General features: G+C 43.3%; 1 protein-coding gene across 1 annotated transcript in view; it reads right to left on the bottom strand.

Annotated features, from left to right (window-relative positions):
* Positions 1-18,854, bottom strand: part of LOC126425225 (ankyrin homolog) — a 119,175-nt gene that overhangs the window by 31,861 nt on the left and 68,460 nt on the right. Inside the window, exons 4-5 of the mRNA XM_050088182.1 lie at positions 11,745-11,792; positions 5,486-5,774 (exon numbers count right to left, since the gene is read on the bottom strand). Coding sequence (XP_049944139.1) covers positions 5,486-5,774; positions 11,745-11,792 — 337 coding nt within the window. The remainder of the gene's footprint in view (positions 1-5,485; positions 5,775-11,744; positions 11,793-18,854) is intronic.

Raw genomic sequence — 18,854 nt, 5'->3', positions numbered from 1 at the left:
ATATGAGAAATAGTTCTTACGATAAGATGACCATGCAATAATTTGTGAAGTCTGCGGCAATAAAGTAGATGACGATTAGGATTTATTGAATGGACTCTGTTTAAGTTAGGGATCCTTGTGTGCCTCAGCAATACAGATAGCCATACCATAGGTGCATCCACAACCGAGAGGTTGCAGCCACAATAGTCTGGATGACTGACTGATCTACCCTTGAAACATCCACCAATGTGGCCTTGCTGTGCTAATGATTGACTGATCTGGCCTTGTAACACTATCCAAAACGGTCTTGCTGTGCTGGTACTGCAAATGGCTGAAAGCGAGAAAGTACAGCCGTAATTTTTCCCGAGGGCATGCAGCTCTACTGTGTGGTTAAATGATGATGACATCCTCTTGGGTAAAATAAGACGGAGGTAAAAATAAACCCCCACTCTGATCTCTGGGGAGGGGGGGGGGATACCCAGGAGGACGTCGTTATTAGGGGAAATAAAATTGGCGTTCTATCTATCAGAGCGTGGAATGTCGGATCCCTTAATTGGGCAGGTAGCTTAGAAGTTTTAAAAAGGGAAATAGATCAGTTTTTAAGTTAGGTATAATGGGAATTAATGTAGTTCTGTGTGCAGGGGGAACAGGACTTCTGGTCAGGTGAATACAGGGTTACAAATACAAAATCAAATGGGGGTAATGCAGGTGCAGGTTTGATAAATAATAAAAAAAAAAAAAACAGAAGCAGATAAGCTACTACGAACAGCACGGTGAATTCATTATTGTAGCCATGATAGATACGAAGCCCACACTCACCACAATAGTACAAGTTTATATGCCAACTAACTCCGCAGATGAGGAGGAGATTGAGGAAACATACGATTAGATAAAAGAAATTATTTAGGTAGTTAAGGGAGCCGAAAATTTAATATGATAGGGGACCAGAATTCGATAGCAGGAAAAAGAAGTGAAGCAAAAGTAGTAGGTGAAATGTACTGGGGGTAAGGCATGATAGAGGAAGCCGAGTGGTAGAATTTTGCACAGAGTATAGCTAACACTTGGTTTAAGAGTCATGTAAGAAAGTTGTATACATGGAAGAGACCTGAAGACACCGAAAGGTTTCAGATTCATTGTGTAAATGGTAAGATAGAGATTTAGGAGCCGGCTTTCAAATTGTACGACATTTCCAGGGCAATGTGGACTCTGACCACAGTTTACTGGTTATGACCTCAAGATTAAATCTGGTTAAAAAGACAGGATTTTACGCAGATGAGACCTGGATAAACTGAAAGAACCAGAGGTTGTAGAGAGTTTCAGAGGAAGTATTAGGGAACGTTTGACAAAAACAGGTGAAAGGAATAGAGTAGAAGAAGAATGGGTAGCTTTGAGTGATGAAATAATGAAGGCAGCAGAAGATCAAGGATGTAAAAAGACAAGGGCTAGCAGAAATTCTTGGGTAACACAAGAGATATTGAATTTGATCGATGAAAGGAGAAAATATAAAAATGCAGTAAACGAAGCAGGCGAAAGTAAATACAAATGTCTAAAAAATAAGATCGACAGGAAGTGCAAAATGGCTATGTGGGAATGGCTAGAGGACAAAGGTAAGAATGTAGAGGCATATATCACTAGAGATAAATGGTGCCTACAGCAACATTAAAAAGACCTCTAGAGAAAGGAGAACCACCTGTATGAAGATTAAGAACTGAAATGGAAAACCAGTCCTAAGCAAAAAAGGGAAATCAGAAAGGTGGAAGGAGTATATAGAGGATCTATACAAGGGAGATGTACTTGAGGGCAATATTATGGAAATGAAAGAGGGCGTAGATGAAGATGAGAAGGGTGAGATGACACTGCATGAAGAGTTTGATAAAGCATTGAAAGACCTAAGTCGAAACAAGGCCTGGGAGCTTCCAACATTCAATTAGAGCTACTGATAGTCTTGGGAGAGCCACCCATGACGAAACTTTTCCATCTGGTGAGGAAGATATATGAGACAGACGAAATACTCTCAGACCTCAGGGAGAATATAATAGTCCCAATTCCAAAGAAAGCAGCTGTTGACAGATGTGAAAATCAGCGAACTATCAGTTTAATAATTCAAAGTTGCAAAATACGAACTCAAATCCGTTGCTGACGAATGGAAAGATTGGTAGAGGCTGACCTCAAGGTAAGATGAATTTGGACTCAGGAGAAATGTAGGAATGCGTGAGGCAATACTGACCCTACGCGTCCTGAAAGAAGATAGGTTAAGGAAAGGCAAACCTACATTTATAGCATTTGTAGAATCAGAGAAAGCCTTGGACAATGTTGGCTGGAATGCTGTCTTTAAAATTCAAAAGATGGCAGGCAAAATATACAAGGAGAGATAGGTTATTTACAATTTGTACAGAAATCAGATAGCAGTTGTACGAGTCAAACGGCAGGAAAAGGAAGCACTGGTGGGAAAGGGAGTGAGACAGGGTTGTGGCCCATCCTTGATGTTATTAAACCTGTATATTGAGCAAGCAGTAAAGGAAACAAAAGAAAAATTTGAAGTAGAAATAAAAACTCTGAGGTTTGCTGATGACATTGTAATTCTGTCAGAGACAGCAAAGTATTTGGAAGAACAATTGGAAGGAATGAACAGTGTCTTGAAAAGAGAATGTAATGTGAATATCAACAAAGGCAAAACGAGGATAGTGGAATGTAGTCGAATGAAATCATGAGATGCTGAGGGAGTTGGATTAGGAAACGAGACACTTCAAGTAGCAGATGAGTTTTTCTTATTTGGAAAGCAAAATAACTGATGATGGTCGAAGTAGGAAGAACATAAACTGTAGACTGGCAATGGTAAGAAAAGCGTTTGTGAAGAAGAGACATTTGTTAACATCGATTACAGATTTTAGTGTCAGGAAGTCCTTTCTGAAAGAATTCTGTATGGGGTGTAGCTATGCATGGAAGTGAAACATGGACAATAAGCACGTTAGGCAAGAAGAGAATAAAAGCCTTTGAAATGTGGTGCTGCAGAAGAATGCTCAAGATTAGATGGGTAGATCATGTAACTAATGAGGAAGTACTGAACAGAACTGGGGAGAAGAGAAATTTGTGGCACAACCTGACTACAAGAAAGGATCGGTTGGTAGGACACATTCTGAGGCATCAAGGAATCAACAATTTAGTACTGGACGGAAGAGTGAGTGAAAACTTTAGAGGGAGGCCAAGAGATGAATACAGCAAGCAGATTCAGAAGGATGTATGGTGCAGTAAGTACTTGAAGATGAAGAGGCTTGCACAGGATAGAGTAGCGTGGAAAGCTGCATTAAAGCAGTCTTTGAAGTGAAAACGAAAACAACAGCAGAGTATTTTCTAAGTATACTTACGAATAATTCAGAAGGAATTAAATTTAAGGTTCTTGTGTTAGTAATAGGATATCTTGAATAGACATCTCCTGTAAAATTTGGTTTGTTTAAAAAGTTAGTTTTCATATGTATTTATGGAAATACAGTTCTACCTTGGAGTAACTAAATAAGAAATATATCAGAAGGCAATGTTGTCAAGCAAGAAGATCATTGAAGGCTACATATAGTTTGAAACATACATGAAAAATAAAGGAAGTGTCGGACAATTATAAGGCACTAGGTTTGTAGGGAGTGGTTGTACTGTGGATATGGTAAGTAACAAATGATAGTTCGATCTATAGGCCTCATCAATATCGGCACTGTTAGAGATGGACCAGTAACTGCAACAGTCATGAGAGGGTGGGTGCTACTAGTTGGAGGCGACACCGTGGAACTCAATGGGGCTGCTGCTCCAAGAAGCAGGTACAGCGTGTCGAGCTGTAGAACCCCCTCTTTGTGTGTGTTATAAAAGGGAGTGTACCGAAGTATGGCACATATCCAGAGGGCCAACTGAATAGGAAGGGAAATAATATGAAGGAAAGCCACAGAGCTGTGTGGAAGTGCCCAAAGCTGCTGGGTTGTTGTGAGGACTGGTTTGTTGTCTTGTGAGGTAGTCACAGAATGTGATGGGAGTAAACACCTACACCCTCATGCACAGATGCTTACATCACATTTTTTTGTTGGATGCCTTCCTTACATGCTCAGATTCAGAACTACAAACTTACAATCTTCTTTTTGTAGTTTAGTGTACTTCTTAGAAGTTACACCCACCTGGAGAGAACAGACGTTTTTTGGTACATAAGTTGTACATATACGCAAACATGTACCTTCAAAGTGAAAGAGAACTACACATGATGTCAACTGCAGTACTGAAGTAGGAATACACTTCACCTAAGTCTCCCACTGGTCGATATTTATAGCACGGGAACATCAGAAATGGGAAATTTTAAAAGCATTGTGCCGTCTGTAAGCTGTGCTGCAGCATGTCAAAGCGTTTGTGGTGCTGGTAGTGGGTGACAGACTTGCTTCTCATCACCGTCTTTCCTTCATTCAGCATATCACGTCACCATTTAAAGGTATCTCGTTGTCAACTGAAAGAGAGACAGCTTGCAACAATAATCAGACGTGCAGTGAGCTGTGCAGCACACAGTATAAAGACTGCATGCTCGCTTGCGCCAACTGCGTACTGTACGCCTCACTGTGTCTGGTGTCTTTCTGTTGTGAGCAGCATGTCGTAGCGTCCACAGGCACTGCCATCTACACAGTCGACTTACTTTCTGTTCAGATGCTTTACGGCGCAACGCAAATAACACCTTCTTCCACAATTTAAGGCAACTGGTGACTGCAAATAAGATCACAGCGCTTGATTGTTGTTGTTGTGGTCTTCAGTCCTGAGACTGGTTTGATGCAGCTCTCCATGCTACTCTATCCTGTGCAAGCTTCTTCATCTCCCAGTACCTACTGCAGCCTACATCCTTCTGAATCTGCCTAGTGTATTCATCTCTTGGTATCCCTCTACGATTTTTACCCTCCACGCTGCCCTCCAATACTATATTGGTGATCCCTCGATGTCTCAGAACATAACCTACCAACCGATCCTGAACTTGATAACGCTACGAAAAATTTGGCTCTCACACAATTTTCGTTAGCTAACTTACTTGTTGGTAAACACAGTTCAGTTTAGAGATTTGATGAACCTATTAGTAGATGTCAATGGTGATGCTTGCTTTGTGGGGCGCTCAACTGCACAGTCATCAGAACTGTACAAGTCCCAATTTTTACACAGTCCAGTTTTTACACACTGTCACGAATGATGACGATGATGATGAAATGATGACGACAACACAGACACTCTGTCCCTTGCCAGAGAAAATCCCCAACCCCGCCTGGAATCAAACCTGCGTGCCCTCGATCCAGAGGCAGCAATGCAAGCCATTAGATCGAGAGCTGCAGACTGAGATGTCAATGAAAGTATAATGAGCTGTTAGAAAATGGCCATGTATGTTGGTGTATTGCATAACACCGACACATCTGGGGAAACTTGGTAGAAAAAACTGTAGGTTTGGCAATTCACATATTCGTAAAAGTGGGAAATGCAGAGGAGTGGCTTGTCACATGCTTACCTGGTCTCGTCTGGCCGCCGAGACAGCAGCCGAATCACTCGGAGCAAGTCCTGAGGCTGGCTTTGCATCGCCTTTGTCTCCACGGACAGCTGCGCGGCCACCTGCTGCTCGCTGTCAGCCTTGAGCCCCGGCAGGGCGAACTTGTCGGCGGTGTCCAGCAGCTGGGGGCCCGCGCCGAGCAGCTGGGTGGCCCGGGGGGGGGGGGAGGGGGGGGGCACGAGGCGCGGCGCAGCAGCGGCCCCCACACGTCCGTCACGCCGGCCTGGCCGCTGCTGGCCCGCACCTCGCCCTCCGCCAGAGTCACCACAGCGCCGCTACTCGCATCCGGCAGGGCAGCCAGGTCCGCGGCCGCTGTGTCTCGAACCTCACCGACTGCTGACACGGTGGACGCTTCTGAAACACGGCGTCGCTGAGCAGCTCTCTTCCCGTACACAGTGCCGTCTGCACTTGCTCGAGCCACAGGCAGATCAATATCTAGCAAAACATGCTACGTGCCATAACCGTGTGGTATCTTTGCCGTGTCTAAAACCGGTGGAACAGGTGAATAGCTGAAAAACCTTTGACAATACTGTTTAAAGAATTTATTGTTTGTTTGCTCGAAGAGCTCCAGAAGGAGTGGAGACCTTGTCTCCTTGATATCTTTCCACAGACATGCGATCACAAAGTCATTCAAGGTGGGGATTCAACAGTAAGGAGTCCAGAGGAAATTATACTACACACAACAAAAAAAGTTTTGCATCATCCCGGTTCCCAGAACTCTTGAAGATAGACGTTGACTGGGGATATTGTATCACAGACACAGTCCCTTTGACCGTTCAGAGATGTCACTAAACCCGCCCAAAGATGTAAACAACTATGCATCAGAAGCGCCTAGAACCGCTCGGCCATCCGGGCCAGCCTCTCTGTAGTTATTTCAGAAAACATGGATATATTCTGTATTGCTCTGCTCTTAACCGCTAGTTCCTCGTGTTCCCATGCAGACTGCATAATCAGACAACAACTCACTCTGATTCCCTTGTGATACAGTCCAGTATTTGACTACCCAGTAGTTTCCCAGTCTGTCAGACACAATCATAGAGCAAAGTGACGTCGCTCAGTGACTGACATCGTGCTACCACAGCATTGCGAACGGTGCTTGTAACTACATATGCCTCAAATTTTGGCCACGCGGGGTAGCCGCGCGCTCTGAGGTGCCTTGCCACGGTTTGTGCTGCTCCCGCCGTCCGAGGTTCGAGACCTCCCTCGGGCATGGGTGTGTGTGGTGTCCTTAGAGTAAGTTAGTTTAAGGTAGATTAAGTAGTGTGTAAGCCTAGGAACCAACGACCTCAGGTATTTGGTCTCATAGGACTATACTATGAATTTCGAAACATTTTCTTAATTTTCAGTTAGGTCGTGTAATTCTTGCTACAGTTCACACTCAGCATCTAAAATTCCCGCAATAAATGGTCGTGATTATCCTTTAAATAAGAGTTTAAATAATTACTGATTTATTGTACTTTGTATCAAACAACACCAATCGTTGGTATATTCATGTCAATAGAGGAATTTCAATGAATTCTGTAAAACCTGAGAAATCACAAGTGTCCATCCCTAAGCATAAGAATGTCTTAATGTGCTAAAATTATAGAACGCTCAGTCTAGCTGTGAATGCATCTCAAAACAATAATCTCGATTGTCCTCAAACAGTGGACTGAGGAATTCAGTTTGTCTTATGGCAAAAACAGAGGAATCAGGTGAGGAATATATTCTTTAACATTAGGAATAGAGAAATGTACTGAAATGATATTCCAATATAAACAGACTGAGTGCACAAAGGAAGGAAGGAAGGGAGATTGGGTTTAACGACCTCTTGACATCGAGGTCATGAACCACAAGCTTGGATTGTGTCAAGGACAGGGAAGGAAATCGGACGTGCCGTTTCAAAGGAAACATCCCTGCATTTGCCTGGGCGCATTTTAGGTAATCACGGAAAACCTAAATCTGTATGACCGGACGCGGGTTTGAACTGTCACCCTGCTGAATGCACGTCCATGGTGCTAACCACTCCACCACTTCGCTCCTTTTGACTAAATACACATAAAGTGTTTGATGCTGTAAAATGGCCAAGTGATGTCCTGTGAAAACAAAGCAGAGAGACCGAAAGTTTACATGGAAGCTCTATAAAAATGAGAAGAGTGTTATTGGTTGGCGCTCTTCACACGTAGAGGTACATACTTAGAAATGATTCCAGCAATAATGTTCACTACCAGCAATTATTTTCAGTCCATACAAAGAAGAGGCACTTACGATGGGCCGGCCGGGGTGGCCGAGCGGTTCTAGGCGCTACAGTCTGGAACCGCGCGACCGCTACGATCGCAGGTTCGAATCCTGCCTCGGCCATGGATGTGTGTGATGTCCTTAGGTTAGTTAGGTTTAAGTAGTTCTAAGTTCTAGGGGACTGATGACCTCAGAAGTTAAGTCCAGTAGTGCTCAGAGCCATTTGAACTTAAGGTGGGTAGGACGTCAAACATGCCGACATGGAGCAGGAGAAGCACCACAGGACATTTTAATTTCCACTGTCTACACTATTACAAATAAATTCATAAAACTTTGTCAGCATCACCAGGAAGGACTCAGGATTCACAATCATAGCAGTAGAAGTTCAACAACATAACCAAATAAATTATTTTAACATGTGTAACTTCATCATTTTTTCACTTGCTTTTGGCTGCATTTGTTGCTACAGATACGCTTTTCTTCGTGAATAACAGAGGTCCTTCGATGACCGACAGCTGTAGAGCCAGTCGTAGAGTTGTGATGCGCCGATCGGCGAGAATAATGGCATCCGCACGATTCAGCATGCCTGGAGCAGTGGCTGTGGCAGGGCGTCCCGAGCGTGGCTGATCACGTAGCTCTGTTTCTACATTTCCTGAAACTTCCTTTACCCGTCGCCCAACTGTACTCAAATGTTCAAATGTGTGTGAATTCCTAAGCGACCAAACTGCTGAGGTCATCGGTCTCTAGACTTACACACTACTGAAACTAACTTAAACTGACTTATACTAAGAACAACACACACACCCACGCCCGAGGGAGGACTCGAACCTCCGGCGGGAGGAGCCGCGTAATGCGTGACATGGCCCCTCAGACCGCGTAGCAACTGTATTATCAACTGCAGCATCGTCATATACTGCACACAAATGTTTTTGGATGTTCACTATGGTTTTATTTTCCTATACACAAGAATTCAATAGCAGCACGCTGCTTGTAAGGTGAGTCGTATGTAGACGCGACTTTGACGCTGTAGTACGGCTCTACCACCGGCCACAATGGTTCGAAATTTCACCGGCGCACAGAACAAACATCAAACGTGAGGAAATAACAAGGATGTTGGTCTATGTTTATTAATAGCTTTTTAAAAAAAATGTAGGGCAATACTTACTGAACGATCCTCGTAGATACAGCGGGGTTCAGTGAAGGACAATGGAAGGAAAGATTTCTGCTCAGATGAATGCAGGATATTTCAGCTGCAGTAGTAAATGGTATAGCTGTAGCAGGACTCGTTACGAACAAGAAGTTAAGGCACAGAGTGAGCTGCTGTGAGCAATTCAGTGACAGGCCTTTCATCAGAGTCGACAGTGATCTGGGAACGCCAACAACGATAGTTCAGCTATACGTGTCGACATCACTGGCAGAAGATGAAGACGTGCAGAGAGTCTATGAGGACACTGCGTGTCTGAAGGACCATGAAACATTAATAATCGAGCGGGATTAGGACGATGTACTACGAGTATGTGAAGGAACGGGAGACAGACTTACCCAGTAATGCGGGTTTGTTGGCAGAAATGAGACGAGAATATGAGGAATTGAGTTCTGCAATAAAATTGCTGCAAGTACAGACGACAGGCAAGTGTACTGGGAGAGGCCCTGATGCACAGACAGACACCAGCTGGACTACATCGCTGTGAGGCAGAAATTTCGAATCACTTATTGGCCTGTAACGCATAGTCAGGAACAGACAGACTCAGACCACAATTTAGTAATTAAGAAGAGTAGGTTGAAATTTAACAGAAACTTCAACAAGAATCAGTGCGTGAAGAAGGGAAATGCTGAAGTACTGAGACATCATAATCAGCGTTTGAAACTCACAGGCATTGTAGAAACTGCGACTGTAAACCCTGTGTTATTCCTGAGTAGGTAACAGCCTAGCCGCAGTGGATAAACGGGTTCCCATCAAATCACCGACGTTAAGCAGTGTCGGGCGTGGTCGGCACTTGGATGGGTGACCATCCGGGCCGCCCTGCGCTGTTGCCATTTTTCGGGATGCACTCAGCCTCGTGATGCCAATTGAGGAGCTACTTGGCCGAATAGTAGCGGCTACGGTCACAGAAAACCATCATAACGACTGGGAGAGCGGTGTGCTGACCACACGCCCCTCCTATCCGCATCCTCACCTGAGGATGACACGGCGGTCGGATGGTCCCGATGGGCCACTTGTGGCCTGAAGACGGAGTGCTTTTTTTTTAATTCCTGAGTACCTCTGGGGTTTCGCAAGACGACTACACGAAAAGTAGAACACATATGTGGACCTCCAACTACCGACTCGTCTAGATTCTTCCTATTTTTTCAAAATTAATCTAGAGACTAATTCATACTAGAAGAATGTTTTGCAATAGTGTGGCTTTCAGAGGGATGTTCCAGTCTTTACAGCTGTGAATGATACCTCAGGGAGCCCGACCAGAGACTGGTTGGCAGTAGGTACATGCTGTGATTTGACTGGCGCTCTGTGTTGGTCACAAACTGCTACTAGCAAACGCTCAACACTATAGCGTCAGTGGCTCATCAACTAGGCTTCTGACATCTTGTCTCCCTGAAACCGACGGTATGTAGCATCATACAAGAGAGTTCCGTATTTCTGTGTTCCGTCATGTGTTCCCTTTTGTTTCTAATTTCTGGTTACAACCCGCTCACAGCAACGTTAGGAAAGTGTAAATTGTTTGCTTACAGTTGAGACCAACAGGGTGATTAAAAGTGTGCATGCACCAGTAACTTCCTTTCCCTGTTTTCCAACATGTTTACTGCAAGCTCCCCTTCAACCAACATATATCCGATCAACGAAATTCAGTTTCTCTCTAGCAATAAAAATGTAGAAGAACTTACGTACGGTGATGAGCTGTTACAGGAAGGCCATCGCAAAAAAATTAAGGGTATTCGCTTAGGTTACAAACAAAACTGGAAACAAATCACGTTTCACACTCTGAATAGATGATGAGTAGTGGTCTTTTTATTGATTTTATATCATTAGCGATCAGGGAGTTATAAAGTTGCCTATTTTGCTCGTGTGCATCCCACTGTGTGCTGTTTAAATAATTTTTAAGAAAACTCTTTTCCTTTTCAAATAATCTTTCCTATGGTGAAAAGATTGAGTAGTATAATTTGTAAAATATGTCCAGTTACCTCTTGCTGCGAATTGTTTAGACAGTTGTGAATACACAACGCTGCTTCACAATTTATGAGGATTGTTGTCACGAACTCTGCTGTTTGTGAAAGCAAATGAGCCACTGTAACGGCATCTGATACAGACAGGAAAAACTGCCGCTGGTGAATGGACACCTTGGATGCAGTGGTGCCACAATTCTGAACCGACTGGGCTCAAAAATGTGTCAGAAATAGAGAACGCATTGCCTGAATGCAACTCTTTCTGTATGACAGCTGTTTCTACTCCATTCGTGAATTGGTAAGCACGAGTTCACAATAAATTATTGCCGTTATCAGCTTCGTATTTTCTATTTGGCTATATAACTATTGTGCACATAAAGTGCTTATTATGGAGTCACTGAATAGGTTGTACATATGCTACTGTAATGCTGGAAGAGTTCGCAAATGCATGAATGTTAGCACTGCGTTCGTAAGACAGTAGCTTCTTCAATTTTATTGTTTACTCGCGTTCTATACTGAGATGGGTTGCACACGTAATTTTCAGTGAAAATGGCATTGATACGTTCCACTGCCAACTACGATTGTCGCTGTAATGATCTAGGGAAATTCTATGCAACAAGTAAATAAATGTCATTCCAACTAACATAGCGTACAGCATCAAGAGCAGTGACATACTGAAACTCAATGATGTTCTACAGTTCGTTCACATTAATAATATTACACTGTACTGGAAGCAGTTATTAAATCACGAAGTAAGACTGGTGCAATGAGATACGTCGGCACCAAATGAATGTATTGAACCATAAAATGTCTCTAGGAAAAGTGGAGAATAAATACTTACCTGGATCGTCGGTTCTTAAACGACTGACTGTCACTCCAGCATCAGATCCTGAAAAAGAAATTCATATAAATCTCATCTAAAGAATTGAACATGTATTATATCACTTACTGTTGCTGTTGTGGTCTTCAGTCCAAAGACTGGTTTGATGTAGTCCTCTATGCTGCTCTAACCTGTGCAAGCCCCTTCATCTCCGAGTAACTACTGTAACCCACATCCTTCTGAATCTGCTTACTGTAGTCACCTCTCGGTCTTCCTCTACGATTTTGACCCCGCTGCTCTTCCCTCCAATATTAAACTGGTGCTCCCTTGATGCCTCAAATCAGTCCTACCAACCTATACCTTCTTGTAGTCAGGTTCCACCACAAATTTCTCTTCTCCCCAATTCCACTCGCCACCTCCTCATTAGTAACATGAGCTAATCATCTAATCTTCAGCATTCTTCTATAGCACCACATTTCTAAAACTTCTATTCTCTTCTTTTCGAAACTATTTGTTGGCCATGTTTCACTTCCATACGTGGCTACACTCCATACAGAATACTTTCAGAAAGGACTTCCTGAGACTTAAATCTATACTCGATGCTAACAAATGTCTCTTCTTCAGATACGCTTTTCTTGCCATTGCCTTTCTATATTTTAAATCCTCCCTAATTTTACCATTTATATTGTTTCCTAAATAGCAAAACGCATCTACTACTTGAAGTGTCTCATTTCATAATGTAATGCCCTCGGCACCAACTGATTTAATTCGACTACATTAAATTATCCTCGTTTTGCTTTTATTGAAGTTGATCTTATATCCTCTTTTCAAAACACTTTTCTGTTCAACTACTCTTCCAAGTCCTTTGCACTCTCTGACAGAACTACAAATGCCATGTACAAACCTCAAAGTTTTTATTTCTTCTCCTTGGACATTAATTCCTAATCAAAAGTTTTCTCTTGTTTCCTTTACTGCTTGTTCAATGAACAGACTGAATTACATTCTGTCACTCCCTTCTCAACCACTGCTTCCCTTTCATTGCCCTCGACTCTGAACTGCCATCTGGTTTCTGTACAAATTGTAAATAGCCTTTCACTCCCTCTATTTTACCCCTGCCACTTTTAGTACTTGAAAGAGAGTATTCCAGTCAACATCGTGCAAAGCTTTCTCTATGTCTACAAATGCTATAGACGTAGGCTTGCTTCTCTTTAACCTACCTTGTATGAGAAGTCGTAGGGTCGGTATTGCACACCGTTTTCTGAAGTTCCCCGGAATCCAAACTGATCTTCACTTACTATGAATCTGTTATTCAGTATCATTTTGGGACATACACTGAAGAGCCAAAGAAACTGGTACACCTGCCTAATATCGCGTAGGGCCCCGCTAGCAAGCAAGAGGGGCCGCAACACGACGTGACAAGGACTCAACTAACGTCTGAAGTAGTACAGGAGGGAAGTGACACCATGAATTCTTCACGGCTGTCCATAAATCCGTAAGAGTACGAGGGACTGCAGCTCTTCTGAACAGCACGTTACAAGACATCCCAGATATGATCAATAATGTTCATGTCTGGGGAGTGTGGTGGCAGAGGAAGTGTTTAAACTCAGAAGAGTATTTCTGAGGTGTCGCGTTGTCCTGCTGGAATTGCCCTAGTCCGTAGGAATGCACAACGGGCATGAATGGCTTGAGGTGATCAGACACGACACTTACGTATGTGTCACCTGCCAGAGTCGTATCTGGACGTATCAGGCGTCCCATATCACTCCAACTGCACACGCCCTACACCATTGCAGAGCCTCCATCAGCTTCAATAGTCCCTTGCTGACATGCAGGGTCCATGGATTCATAAGGCTGTCCCAATAACCGTACACGTCCATCTGCTCGATACCATTTGAAACGAGACTCGTCCGACCAGGCATCAAGAGCCCACTGCCGATGTGGACGGACCCAGGCCAGGTGTAAGGCTTTGTGTCGTGCAGTCATCAAGGGCACACGAGTAGGCCTTAAGGCTCCGAAAGCCCATATCGACTGTGTTTCCTTGAATGGTTCGCACGCTGACTCTTGTTGATCGGCCAGCATTGAAATCAGCAGCAATTTGTCACGTTGAACGATTTTATTCAGTCGTCGTTGGTCCCATTCTTGCAGAATCTTATTTCTGGCGCAGCGATGTCGGAGATTTGATGTTTTACTGGATTCCTGATATTTACTGTCCACTCGTGAAACGGTCCTATGGGTACCTCGAAGATGCTGTGTCCCACGGTTCATGCGCCGACTACATCATCAAATTCAAACTCACTTAAATCTTGACAACCTGCCATTGTAGCAGCAGTAACCGATCTAGCAACTGCACCAGACAATTGTTGTGTTATAGAGGCGTTGCCGACCACAGCGTCTTATTCTGCCTGTTTACATACGTCTGTATTTGAATACGCATGCCTAAACGAGTTTCTTTCGCGCTCCAGTATTTATCAGCTGAAGAAAGTAAATTTTTTACCTCTCGTGGACTCTGAGCCACTGTTGTCAGCTGCTATGGCTACTGCCATAAAGATGCAGATGAGCCAGCTAGTGCTTCTGCAGGACATGATGGAAGTGGGAAAGCGTCTCCTCTCCCTCAAAATATCTTCAGCACCCTGTTGAGTATCCTGTAATTGTACAAACAAATACAATCAGGTGACTCATTTTCTTTCAACAAGCTATAAAGGAAAGTGGCTAGTGTAAATTAATTTATCAAGCTAACGTGTACAAGATCTGTTTTAAAAATGAATTTTCACTTAGTTCTGCCCAGTACATAGTTTCTGGCTCAGCTAAGCCGTTTACCTCAAGTATTTCGGAGAGTGTTTAAGATATCGCAGTTCTCTTAACAACTGATTAATAATTGTGAGAAGGTGCTCTGTAAACGACTTGTAGTCTTTTGCCGCGCCTTCATTAACTGCAGGGATCACGGTATCGACTTTCCTTTTTCAAATGAAACTGTCTTATATGAAATTACGAGCTGATGAGGGGATGCTGGTGCGTTTCACTTGAAGCAGCGGCGATCCATGGGCAGGTAACAACAGCGCAGAGTGGTGGGGGAAACTACGGCCTTAGGCATATTCTGGCGGCTCCAGACAGCTGAGTCTAGTACGGCTGTTGCCGTCCTCTAAACACACTGCAACAAAACCAAAGACAAGACGGAAAGTGTGTCGGTGATACGAGTCCGTTTGACAATAAATATGAGAAGAGTTACCAATATTTGTGATTATGAATATTATGACAGTAAATAGAAAATTAATGACAACTATTTGAACTGCGATAGCATATGGTGTATCACATGTAAGCTGCGAGTGTCAGTAAAAACTACAGGTGTTCAATTTCTTTTGGATTACTTAATCTAAATGTACAGCCAGTTTTAATAGAGTATGGTTACGGAAATGTGCCATTATTCTGAATTTGCCATGGATTAATTTAATAGTGTGAGTTACCCAGTCCAGTTACTAACCATCCCAGATGATGAATATTGAAAATTTAAAGCTCTTTAGTCATTAGTTCATGGGTTGCCAATAAGGATTGCTAAAATTACTAAATAAAAATCAAATGGTACATGATATGAGAAATGTAACATGTAACATTATGTGATTGTCTTATCATTTTAAATCATTCACTAATCGAGCAGTCGCTCGGCAACAGCTACAGTTAGCAAATAATGTTGCGAGAATGTAAAAGGTGGACGACCTGGCGACGTAACTTGTTTATTGTCGAAGCGCCGTCAGATATGCAGTGAGTTACTGACTTTGAAAACTACGGCGCGAAAAACGGACAGAAGAAGAACACTTTTACACATTCTTTTGATGTACGAGATATTCTCGATGAACAGTTACTCGGTTACTCATTTTTTTTCTCTTGTCTCTTGTAACTTGTGTCGGACGCGCATGTCTTGCCGCCGTATTATTATCGTTAAAAATAATATTATTTTAGTGTAAAGTAAAAGTGCAATACTAAAAGTGCAATACTGCATAGCAGTAGATTTCTTGTGCGACGTGTATGTGAAAACGTCAAACGAATTACTTTCATTACGAGAAGTGCGAGTCAAAACGGCATCCATATTAAATCCTTCATTGCAGTGTAAGTTCATGTATTAATTGCCATAAATTGAGAGTTAAATGGAACTGGTGTATGGACTATTTGTTTAGTATAGACTCTATGTCTCACTCCTTCATGAAGTTATTTAATTTTCTTTATATTTCTGCTAAAGAGAGAGTTCACAGTCACGAATTCTTTCGTCGAAATCGGACGGAAGTTGCATGCGGCGAAATATTTTCTCCGCGCCATATTCTACTGGTAAATGCATGATAAACTACTGTCCCTTAGGAAATTCATGTTGAGCCTTCCAAAAATAAGTATATTTTGAATAGGCATTTACTCTCCTCTGCAATGCAACTTCCGACTGATCAGACGATCCAACAAGAAACAGCCGCACACGGTCGACGTTCGCAAATATATTTCCACCGCTGATTATAGCTATATGTTACAGCACAAAAGTAAATATATTGTTATAATTACCGACTACAAACGGGGACATTTATAGTTGTATGTTTACGTATACACATTACGTAAACAAATCGTTATAAACAGCACTAATGAGAGGAGTGCGACGTGATGCTCTTTTTAAGCTGGCCACTTGTATTCATATAACTTTACTTGTATATTATATTTTGAGCAAGCAGTAAAGGAAACAAAAGAAAAATTTAGAGTAGGAATTAAAATCCATGGAGAAGAAATATAAACTTTTTGAGTTTTGTAATTCTGTGAGGGACAGCGAAGGACCTGGAAGAACAGCTGAACAGAATGACAGTGTCTTGAAAAGAGGATATAAGATGAACATCAACAAAAGCAAAAGGAGGATAATGGAATGTAGTCGAATTAAATCGGATGATGCTGAGGGAATTAGATTAGGAAATGAGACACTTGAAGTAGTAGATGAGTTTTACTATTTGGGGAGCAACATAAATGATGATGGTGGAAGTAGAGAGGACATAAAATGCGGACAACCTCTCGCAAGGAAAGCGTTTCTGAAGAAAAATTTGTTAACATCGAGTACAGATTTAAGCGTTAGGAAGTCTTCTCTGAAAGTATTTGCGTGGAGTGTAACCATGTGTGCAAGTGAAACAGCTTAGACAAGAATAAAAGCTTTCGGAATGTGGTGCTACAGAAGAATGCCGAAAATTAGATGGGTAGATCACGTACCTGAGGAGGAGGTACTGAATAGAACTGGGGCGTAGAGGAACTTGACTAGAGGTAGGGATCGGTTGGTAGGACATGTTCTGAGGCATCAAGGGACCACCAATTTAGTATTGGAGGGCAGCGTGAATGGTAAAAATCGTAGAGGGAGACCAAGAGATGAGTACACTAAGCAGATTCAGAAGGATGTAGGTTGCAGTGGGTACTGGGAGATGAAGAAGCTCGCACAGGATAGGGTAGCATGGAGAGCTGCATCAAACCAGTCTCAGGACTGAAGACCACAACACCAACAACAACTTTCCTTAGCGTAATTTCTCTGTGCAAAACACCGAATGTGAGCACGATTTTGATTATCGTTAATAGTTTACGTAATATTGTGTAGTTCACGTCTAGAGAGGCCACCAAATGACAGTGATGAATGTAAAGTTATTGTAATGTGATGTATACTTGAGAGAGAAGCTTTAATTTTGAGTGTTTCTGTTGTGACTTGGCAAGACAGCCAAGCCACTAGGAGGTAGCCGAAAGGCACGCGTTTTAGCTCACGCAGGCTGGCGTGAGGTCTGGAACAGTTAAAGGAGTTGAGTCTAGTAAAAAAAGTACGTAGCCTCTGGAATACTTAACTTTAATCCATAATTGGTGAACATCGGTCTGACGGTACATGCATCACAAGATAAATAGCAAATGATAATGGCTCCTTGCTAGGTCGTAGCAAATGACGTAGCTGAAGGCTACGCTAACTATCGTCTCGGCAAATGAGAGCGTAATTTGTCAGTGAACCATCGCTACCAAAGTCGGCTGTACAACTGGGGCGAGTGCTAGGAAGTGTCTCTAGACCTGCCGTGTGGCGGCGCTCGGTCTGCAATCACTGATAGTGGCGACACGCGGGTCCGACGTATACTAACGGACCGCGGCCGATTTAAAGGCTACCACCTAGCAAGTGTGGTGTCTGGCGGTGACACCACAGTTTCTCTCGGAATCAGAGTGGGACGCAGCGGTGTGAGACGTGACAGGCGCGGACCGCCGCCCTCTCCGCTTTCCGCGCCTTCCCGTCGTTCGGCTTTCGGCAGCGGTGTCTTCTGGCGGCGAGTCACTCCGGGGGCAGCTCTAGCGCCGTAATCCCGCAGGCAGTGCCGGCCATGGTGGCCGAGCGGCTCAAGGCTCTTCAATCTGGAACCGCGCGACCGCTATGTCGCAGGTTCGAATCCTGCCTCGGGCATGGTTGTGTGTGATGTCCTTAGGTTGGTTAAGTTTAAGTAGTTCTAAGTTCTAGGGGACTGATGACCTCAGAAGTTAAGTCCCATAGCGCTCAGAGCCACTTGAACCATTTTGAACCTGCAGGCAGTGTCTGGGTGGCGAGTCGACAGAAGCGCTTCGAGTGTGGAAGCGTCGAACTTGGCGTAATTCGACTCAGCTCAGCCTCACACCGTCGCTTTCAGCAGGATTAGAAACACTCCCAACGCAGCCTCAGTGAGTGATTTTGAGCAGTTACTTGAAATTTAAATATGCACTGGAGAGAAGCGAAGCAGCAGTGAACGTAGACAGTTTTGCAACAACTGTTTGTGATTGCACGCGACAAATATCTTCAGCATTTCCACGTTCTTGAGCAAGCTGTAATTTTGTGAATAAATACAGTCTTAAAACTCATTTTCTTTCAACAAGCAATAGAGGAAAGTAGCTAGTGTACATTATATATCACCGAAACTGGCGTCGTGATAAGTGAAGAAGGAGCAGTGCTTCCGGAGTCTGGATGTTTGCAGGTGCACTTTCGTAGTGATGTTGTTGTTGTTGTGGTCTTCAGTCCTGAGACTGGTTTGATGCAGCTCTCCATGCTACCCTATGCTGTGCAAGCTTCTTCATCTCCCAGTACCTACTGCAGCCTACATCCTTCTGAATCTTCGCGGAAATGTGTGATTC

Source organism: Schistocerca serialis, chromosome 10, assembly GCF_023864345.2.
Source record: "Schistocerca serialis cubense isolate TAMUIC-IGC-003099 chromosome 10, iqSchSeri2.2, whole genome shotgun sequence".
NCBI lineage: Eukaryota > Metazoa > Arthropoda > Insecta > Orthoptera > Acrididae > Schistocerca > Schistocerca serialis.
This window is presented reverse-complemented; position numbering and strand designations above follow the sequence as displayed.